The sequence below is a fragment of the Pseudoliparis swirei genome, chromosome 15, assembly GCF_029220125.1.
Source record: "Pseudoliparis swirei isolate HS2019 ecotype Mariana Trench chromosome 15, NWPU_hadal_v1, whole genome shotgun sequence".
NCBI lineage: Eukaryota > Metazoa > Chordata > Actinopteri > Perciformes > Liparidae > Pseudoliparis > Pseudoliparis swirei.
Window position 1 is genome coordinate 1,193,077 of NC_079402.1, and position 10,344 is coordinate 1,203,420.

Below are 10,344 nucleotides of genomic sequence, written 5' to 3' on the forward strand. Positions count from 1 at the left end.
CCAGGTATTTATACCCGCTCACCCTCTCCACAGTAGTCCCGTTAATCCCCAGTGGTGAGTACGTCCTCTGTTGTTGTACCTTCCTAAAGTCCACAATCAGCTCCTTAGTTTTGGTGACATTCATGATGAGGCTGTTGTCCTGGCACCAGAGTGACAGATCAGCAACTTCCTCCAGGTAGGCCTTCTCGTCGTTGTCGGAGATCAGGCCCACCACCACTGTGTCATCCTACACGGTTTGTTTGAGCACCTATTATTCAGATTCCATCACCTGAAAACATGTGAAAGGGTGAAAAAACACTGTTAGTCGTGGCTGAAAGGGGGCGGGGCTAATCTCTGTTTTATCTCCATGGAAACAGCATCATCTCCTTCATCCACCAGGAAAACTAACCACGAGTTCTGCTTCATACGTGTTGAGGACATCGCACACACGTCTGGACATGTAACGCCCTCGTGTTGGGATCATCACATTAATATATATATATACATATATGTATGTATATACATATATATACATATATATGTGTATATATGTATATATATATATATACACATGGATATATATATATTTATATATAAATATATGTATATATATACACATATATATGTATATGTTTATAAATATGTATATATATATATGTGTATATATGTATATATATATATCCATGTGTATATATATGTATATATACACATGGATATATATATACATATATATATACATATATATACACATGGATATATATATACATATATATATACATATATATACACATGGATATATATATATCTATATATATACATATATATTTATATACATATATATGTATATATACATATATATACACATGGATATATATATATGTATATATACACATATATACATGTATATGTATATAAATATGTATTTATATATGTATATATATATGTATATATACATATATATGTATATAATATATACATATATATACTATATATATATATAAATACATGTGACTTTTTTTCGTCCCGATGTGCGCGCACACGCCGGCATCGGAGCTCTGCGGCGCGCGAGACGGAGATGGGAGTCGTGTTAACGCGACACGTAGAGACAGAATGACACGCTGCTGGAGAGACGACCAACAACAGACGGACTGGAAGCTCATTCTGCGCATGCGTTAAAAAAATTTAACTAATTAATCCTGTAATTTAATCATAACGCGTTAACGCGTTATTTTTCACAGCACTAGTATATATATGTATATATATATACATATATGTATATATATATACATATATATGTATATATTGTGTTTGTTCACTGATCCATTCTCACCTCCTCAGGACGGCGTCCCCAGTGACGCTGCTGGTGTTCACTTTAAAGAGTTTTACTTTGTGAAGCATAATCACAGGAGGAGGAGGAGGAGGAGGAGGAGGAGGGGATCTACAGAGAACATGCCTGGTCACATGCATCAGACTGAGTTAGTGAGATGAAGGTGAGACACGACCTCCACCCCCCCCCTCCCTCCCTCCTCAGTATTCTGAGGCGGCGATGAGCTGCCAGAGACTATCGATCAGACATTTAGCTGAAATGTTCTCATCGAACTGAGAAGAGAAGACGTGGAGGGACTAGGAAGCAGACACACACACACACACACACAGACACACACATACACACACACATAGACACACGAAGAAGAAGAAGAAGAAGAAGAAGAAGAGTCAGTGCTCTGGTCCCTGGAGCCGTCTATGACCTGGAGAGACTGAAGACCTGCTGCACTACCACAAGCAACCTGTGTGTGTCTGTCTGTGTGTGTCTGTGTGTGTGTGTGTGTGTGTGTGTGTGTGTGTGTGTGCACTGGGAGATATTCTGTCAACAGGAAGTGAGTCATTACAGTTTCAGGTCGCCGCCCTCGAGGCCTCACAGGTTAACGAGCAGATTATGTGACGGACCACACACACACACACACACACACACGTACACACACACACACACACACTGACTTCCTGTTGGACTGTGTGTAGTCCTGATTGATTCTTATAATCCTGATGAAGACGTTATTCTGAGTGTTGCTGGAGCAGCTACGTTATTAGCATAGCCTAGCACTTGGAGTTAAGCCACTCCCCTTTTCCTCCACAGTGTGAGTAAACACAACCAGAGGAGCCCCCTGGTGGTCAGGAGAGAGAATGCAGCTTTAACACATGAAGCATAGACTTCTATACAACCAGATGAGCCCCCTGGTGGTCAGGAGAGAGAATGCAGCTTTAACACATGAAGCATAGACTTCTATACAACCAGATGAGTCGCCCCCTGGTGGTCAGGAGAGAGAATGCAGCTTTAACACATGAAGCATATACTTCTATACAACCAGAGGAGCCCCCTGGTGGTCAGGAGAGAGAATGCAGCTTTAACACATGAAGCATATACTTCTATACAACCAGAGGAGTCGCCCCCTGGTGGTCAGGAGAGAGAATGCAGCTTTAACACATGAAGCATAGACTTCTATACAACCAGAGGAGTCGCCCCCTGGTGGTCAGGAGAGAGAATGCAGCTTTAACACATGAAGCATAGACTTCTATACAACCAAAGGAGCCACCCCCTGGTGGTCAGGAGAGAGAATGCAGCTTTAACACATGGAGCATATACTTCTATACAACCAGAGGAGTCGCCCCCTGGTGGTCAGGAGAGAGAATGCAGCTTTAACACATGGAGCATATACTTCTATACAACCAGAGGAGTCGCCCCCTGGTGGTCAGGAGAGAGAATGCAGCTTTAACACATGAAGCATAGACTTCTATACAACCAGAGGAGTCGCCCCCTGGTGGTCAGGAGAGAGAATGCAGCTTTAACACATGAACCATAGACTTCTATACAACCAAAGGAGTCGCCCCCTGGTGGTCAGGAGAGAGAATGCAGGTTTCAGACACTGCCACATTGGTTTCTCTCTTGAGGCATCTTGAATGAACTCGTAACTCAAGCAGAGAGGAGGAGGAGGAGGAGGAGGAGGAGGATAATCCGTTCCAGTAGATAAAGATAAACAACAACACAGTTTTGTCGAAGGTTGGGAAAAGATGACCAGGACGGCAAAGTAAAATTCAAAACAAAGTGGATTTAATTAAGTGTGGTAGAACAAAAGTCTCAAAGACACAAAACATTTAACGTGCAGCACGGGCCTGATGGAGTCAGCTCAAAGCATCGTTCAGTAACAGACTGGAGTTCTCCAGGAGAACATGACTCTTTATATCTTTAAGAGCAGCGTGATTAGATCATATAGATGGAGACGTCACTCGGTTTAATCTTTGTCCGTCTCATCGTTGGAGCTCAGGGTGGTCCCACCCTCTTGGCTCACGACAGCAGCACTGGTTGGTTAAAACAGATGGAGGTGTTCCTGGTTTAGACTTTGAACACCTTCTGATGGAGCTCAGGGTGGTCCCACCCTCTTGGCTCACGATCTTCTCGCCATCATCATAATCAGTGTGTGTGTTGTTCTCCATCTAAAGCAGGAGCTGTGTAGTTTCTTTAATATAATAGTAACTAAAAGGCATTGAAACTATCTGTTGCTTTCAGAAACAAATTCTTTGACGGTGACAGCTACGGCTCTTATTTAAATCTCAATTCTACGACTGAGCAGTCAGGATGAGGTCAGAGCCAAGGGTTGCACAGAGTTCCTGATTATCTTCCCTGTGTGGATGTGTCATCTTCTGGCCGAGGTCAAGAAGTGTTTGTTCCTACAGTATCTGTGCTTCTTATCCAGCAGTGTCAGTATGTTCCAAAACATGTGGGTGAGCATGAGTATGAGCTGTTCTCTCTGGTCAGAGCCCGAATGCCATAGAAGGACACAAGGTTTGGTGCTTCGGGGCCTTAATGCAAAGTGAGGGGCATGGGGGACTATGTATGTATTTTTATATTCTTAACAGTTTCAGGAATCAACATTTTAATCTGTCCCAGAGCCGCATGGATCTCCACGTTTCTGTTCTCTTATTTGAGGTTTGACGTTATCTAAATGACTCAAGAGCTGAAAGTGAAGATCTGTATCGTCTTGATTAGAAAACATTCTTTCGTGGCCTCGGTATCTCTCCAGAAGCGATGACATCATCACCGATGACATCGTCCGGTCCCCGGGTCGCCTACACTCCACATCCTGACACGTAGGAGCTCACATCCTGGTTCTGACAGTGACGCCTCCAGGCCACCCTGGAACCACAGAGAGCTGGATCAGGTCTGATGGGAACTGGATCAGGTCTTATGTGAACTGGATCAGGTCTGATGGGAACTGGATCAGGTCTTATGTGAGCTGGATCAGGTCTTATGGGAACTGGATCAGGTCTGATGTGAATTGGATCAGGTCTTATGTGAGCTGGATCAGGTCTTATGGGAACTGGATCAGGTCTGATGTGAATTGGATCAGGTCTGATGTGAACTGGATCAGGTCTTATGTGAACTGGATCAGGTCTGATGGGAACTGGATCAGGTCTGATGTGAACTGGATCAGGTCTTATGTGAGCTGGATCAGGTCTTATGGGAACTGGATCAGGTCTGATGTGAATTGGATCAGGTCTGATGTGAACTGGATCAGGTCTGATGTGAATTGGATCAGGTCTTACCAGGCCCCGATGCCGTTGGGGTCCCTCACGACGCGCTTGGCACACCTGATGGCCACAGTGACGTCATCGCTCTGAAGTTCTGTGATGAAGGAAAAGAAATGTGAACAAGTGGACCCATCAGAACCATGTTCAGGGTAAAGAGGTCCTGAAGACCTCCATCAGAACCATGTTCAGGGTAAGGAGGTACTGAAGACCTCCATCAGAACCATGTTCAGGGTAAGGAGGTCCTGAAGATCTCCATCAGAACCATGTTCAGGAGGTCTTGAGGCTCTTTCTCTGGACGCTGTTGGGATGATGATCCAGAACCCTTGAACTCTGACCCCATTGGACGGAGGCCGGTCCTCTGGCTACATAAACATCCAACGGGGGGAAATGAGTTCTGATGACATCACTCTGCATACTAATGAGTTCTGATGACATCACTATGCATACTAATGAGCTCTGATGACATCACTCTGCATACTAATGAGCTCTGATGACATCACTCTGCATACTAATGAGCTCTGATGACATCACTCTGCATACTAATGAGCTCTGATGACATCACTATGCATACTAATGAGCTCTGAGCGGTGGATCCTCTGAGGGCCTCAAGTATTTTCACAATAAAAGTCCCGTCTTTCATTGTCACTTCACGGCTTCAACCGGCTTCCACAATCTGAAATACTAACGAACATTCATGAACTCTTTCCAGTAAACAGTCCCCGTTACTTCATATAATAACATTCACCCTAACATTTCCTCTTATAAAATCATTCTATTATGTATTAATTTAAAGCTCAAGACTACAGAATCAAAATAAACGTTTACAACCTAACAGAAGTAAGGAAGTAAAACGTGTCACAATTAAATACACAGGCAGGTGCAGCTGATTGGACACAGGTGGACACAATGAGGGCGGGGCTAGTCACACAGAGGGAACCAATCAGGACCAGGGCAGACCACCAGAGGGCGACAGAGGACACAAGGACTTCACAATAAGACACCGACAGGACGTCGGGCGCGGCTCGTTGCTGACCGCTGCAGCGGATGCCGCAGGCGTTGGCCGAGGGCCGCTGGCCGTCACGGCACCAGAAGCGGCTGTTGATCTGGAAGATGCCGAAATCGGTGGAGCCGTCGGTGTTGTGGTTGGTGGCCATGGTGTTGTAGTCCGACTCCCACTTGCTCAGACAAACCCCTGAAGAAGAACCACAGGTCATCACACGCAGAACCCCTGAAGAAGAACCACAGGTCATCACACGCAGAACCCCTGAAGAAGAACCACAGGTCATCACACGCAGAACCCCTGAAGAAGAACCACAGGTCATCACACGCAGAACCCCTGAAGAAGAACCACAGGTCATCACACGCAGAACCCCTGAAGAAGAACCACAGGTCATCACACGCAGAACCCCTGAAGCCCCACAGACGACCTCCGCCACAGAGGTCAACGCATTAAGCTAACGGTACGTGGCGTGGTACTTCAACTGAATATCTCTACCCAGAGCACAGCTCCACACGGAACTACAGACGGGGGTCAGTACTCACAGCTCCACACGGAACTACAGACGGGGTCAGTACTCACAGCTCCACACGGAACTACAGACGGGGGTCAGTACTCACAGCTCCACGGAACTACAGGTCACAGCTCCACACGGAACTACAGACGGGGTCAGTACTCACAGCTCCACACGGAACTACAGACGGGGGTCAGTACTCACAGCTCCACACGGAACTACAGACGGGGTCAGTACTCACAGCTCCACACTGAACTACAGACGGGGGTCAGTACTCACAGCTCCACACTGAACTACAGACGGGGGTCAGTACTCACAGCTCCACACGGAACTACAGACGGGGGTCAGTACTCACAGCTCCACACTGAACTACAGACGGGGGTCAGTACTCACAGCTCCACACTGAACTACAGACGGGGGTCGGTACTCACAGCTCCACACTGAACTACAGATGGGGGTCGGTACTCACAGCTCCACACGGAACTACAGACGGGGGTCAGTACTCACAGCTCCACACGGAACTACAGACGGGGGTCAGTACTCACAGCTCCACACGGAACTACAGACGGGGGTCGGTACTCACAGCTCCACACTGGACTACAGACGGGGGTCAGTACTCACAGCTCCACACTGAACTACAGACGGGGGTCGGTACTCACAGCTCCACACTGAACTACAGATGGGGGTCGGTACTCACAGCTCCACACGGAACTACAGACGGGGGTCAGTACTCACAGCTCCACACGGAACTACAGACGGGGGTCAGTACTCACAGCTCCACACTGAACTACAGACGGGGTCAGTACTCACAGCTCCACACTGGACTACAGACGGGGGTCAGTACTCACAGCTCCACACTGAACTACAGACGGGGGTCGGTACTCACAGCTCCACACTGAACTACAGACCGGGGTCAGTACTCACAACTCCACACTGGACTACAGACGGGGGTCAGTACTCACAGCTCCACACTGAACTACAGACGGGGGTCAGTACTCACAGCTCCACACGGAACTACAGACGGGGGTCAGTACTCACAGCTCCACACTGGACTACAGACGGGGGTCAGTACTCACAGCTCCACACTGAACTACAGACGGGGGTCAGTACTCACAGCTCCACACTGAACTACAGACGGGGTCGGTACTCACAGCTCCACACTGGACTACAGGCGGGGTCAGTACTCACAGCTCCACACGGAACTACAGACGGGGGTCAGTACTCACAGCTCCACACTGAACTACAGACGGGGGTCAGTACTCACAGCTCCACACTGAACTACAGACGGGGGTCGGTACTCACAGCTCCACACTGAACTACAGACGGGGGTCAGTACTCACAGCTCCACACGGAACTACAGACGGGGTCGGTACTCACAGCTCCACACTGGACTACAGACGGGGGTCAGTACTCACAGCTCCACACTGAACTACAGACGGGGGTCAGTACTCACAGCTCCACACTGAACTACAGACGGGGGTCAGTACTCACAGCTCCACACGGAACTACAGACGGGGGTCAGTACTCACAGCTCCACACTGAACTACAGACGGGGGTCAGTACTCACAGCTCCACACTGAACTACAGACGGGGGTCAGTACTCACAGCTCCACACTGAACTACAGACGGGGGTCAGTACTCACAGCTCCACACTGAACTACAGACGGGGGTCGGTACTCACAGCTCCACACTGAACTACAGACGGGGGTCGGTACTCACAGCTCCACACGGAACTACAGACGGGGTCAGTACTCACAGCTCCACACGGAACTACAGACGGGGTCGGTACTCACAGCTCCACACGGAACTACAGACGGGGTCGGTACTCACAGCTCCACACTGAACTACAGACGGGGGTCAGTACTCACAGCTCCACACTGGACTACAGACGGGGGTCAGTACTCACAGCTCCACACGGAACTACAGACGGGGGTCAGTACTCACAGCTCCACACTGAACTACAGACGGGGGTCAGTACTCACAGCTCCACACGGAACTACAGACGGGGGTCAGTACTCACAGCTCCACACGGAACTACAGACGGGGGGTCAGTACTCACAGCTCCACACTGAACTACAGACGCGGGTCAGTACTCACAGCTCCACACTGAACTACAGACGGGGGTCAGTACTCACAGCTCCACACTGAACTACAGGCGGGGTCAGTACTCACAGCTCCACACTGGACTACAGGCGGGGTCAGTACTCACAGCTCCACACTGAACTACAGGCGGGGTCAGTACTCACAGCTCCACACTGGAACTACAGGCGGGGTCAGTACTCACAGCTCCACACGGAACTACAGACGGGGTCAGTACTCACAGCTCCACACTGGACTACAGACGGGGGTCAGTACTCACAGCTCCACACTGAACTACAGACGGGGGTCGGTACTCACAGCTCCACACTGAACTACAGATGGGGGTCGGTACTCACAGCTCCACACGGAACTACAGACGGGGGTCAGTACTCACAGCTCCACACTGGACTACAGACGGGGGTCAGTACTCACAGCTCCACACTGGACTACAGACGGGGGTCAGTACTCACAGCTCCACACTGAACTACAGACGGGGGTCAGTACTCACAGCTCCACACTGAACTACAGACGGGGGTCGGTACTCACAGCTCCACACTGAACTACAGACGGGGTCAGTACTCACAGCTCCACACGGAACTACAGACGGGGGGTCAGTACTCACAGCTCCACACTGGACTACAGGCGGGGTCAGTACTCACAGCTCCACACTGGAACTACAGACGGGGTCAGTACTCACAGCTCCACACTGAACTACAGACGGGGTCAGTACTCACAGCTCCACACTGAACTACAGACGGGGTCAGTACTCACAGCTCCACACTGGACTACAGACGGGGTCAGTACTCACAGCTCCACACTGAACTACAGGACGGGGTCAGTACTCACAGCTCCACACGGAACTACAGACGGGGTCAGTACTCACAGCTCCACACTGGACTACAGGACGGGGTCAGTACTCACAGCTCCACACTGGACTACAGGCGGGGTCAGTACTCACAGCTCCACACTGGAACTACAGGCGGGGTCAGTACTCACAGCTCCACACTGAACTACAGACGGGGTCAGTACTCACAGCTCCACACGGAACTACAGACGGGGTCGGTACTCACAGCTCTACACTGAACTACAGACGGGGGTCAGTACTCACAGCTCTACACTGGACTACAGACGGGGGTCAGTACTCACAGCTCCACACTGGACTACAGACGGGGGTCAGTACTCACAGCTCCACACGGAACTACAGACGCGGGTCAGTACTCGCAGCTCCACACTGAACTACAGACGGGGTCAGTACTCACAGCTCCACACCGGACTACAGACGGGGTCAGTACTCACAGCTCCACACTGGACTACAGGCGGGGTCAGTACTCACAGCTCCACACGGAACTACAGACGGGGGTCAGTACTCACAGCTCCACACGGAACTACAGACGGGGTCAGTACTCACAGCTCCACACGGAACTACAGACGGGGGGTCAGTACTCACAGCTCCACACTGGACTACAGACGGGGGTCAGTACTCACAGCTCCACACTGGACTACAGACGGGGTCAGTACTCACAGCTCCACACTGAACTACAGACGGGGGTCGGTACTCACAGCTCCACACTGAACTACAGGCGGGGGTCAGTACTCACAGCTCCACACTGAACTACAGACGGGGGTCGGTACTCACAGCTCCACACGGAACTACAGACGGGGGTCAGTACTCACAGCTCCACACTGGACTACAGACGGGGGTCAGTACTCACAGCTCCACACTGAACTACAGACGGGGGTCAGTACTCACAGCTCCACACTGGACTACAGACGGGGGTCGGTACTCACAGCTCCACACTGAACTACAGACGGGGGTCAGTACTCACAGCTCCACACTGAACTACAGACGGGGGTCGGTACTCACAGCTCCACACGGAACTACAGACGGGGGTCAGTACTCACAGCTCCACACTGGACTACAGACGGGGTCAGTACTCACAGCTCCACACTGAACTACAGACGGGGTCAGTACTCACAGCTCCACACTGAACTACAGACGGGGTCAGTACTCACAGCTCCACACTGGAACTACAGGCGGGGTCAGTACTCACAGCTCCACACTGAACTACAGACGGGGGTCAGTACTCACAGCTCCACACGGAACTACAGACGGGGGTCAGTACTCACAGCTCCACACGGAACTACAGACGGGGGTCAGTACTCACAGCTCCACACTGGACTACAGACGGGG

The 10,344-nt window shown here is 50.0% G+C and overlaps 2 protein-coding genes across 3 annotated transcripts in view; both read right to left on the reverse strand.

Annotated features, from left to right (window-relative positions):
• Positions 1 to 3,063: 3,063 nt before the first annotated feature.
• LOC130205062 (lysozyme C-like) lies at positions 3,064 to 6,132 on the reverse strand. The gene is made up of 3 exons (XM_056432177.1): positions 5,597 to 6,132; positions 4,579 to 4,657; positions 3,064 to 4,168 (listed from the first exon to the last, which is right to left on the reverse strand). The coding sequence occupies exons 1-3, from the start codon at positions 5,955 to 5,957 to the stop codon at positions 4,102 to 4,104; spliced, it is 507 nt and encodes a 168-aa protein (XP_056288152.1). The 5' UTR covers positions 5,958 to 6,132; the 3' UTR covers positions 3,064 to 4,101.
• The window catches only part of mbd2 (methyl-CpG binding domain protein 2), a 36,109-nt gene continuing 31,430 nt past the window's right edge, over positions 5,666 to 10,344 (reverse strand). Inside the window, exon 8 of one of the 2 annotated variants that reach the window (XR_008833869.1) lies at positions 5,666 to 5,755. The gene's annotated coding sequence lies outside the window, so the exon portion shown is untranslated. The remainder of the gene's footprint in view (positions 5,756 to 10,344) is intronic. The other variant, XM_056432176.1, reaches the window with a different exon arrangement.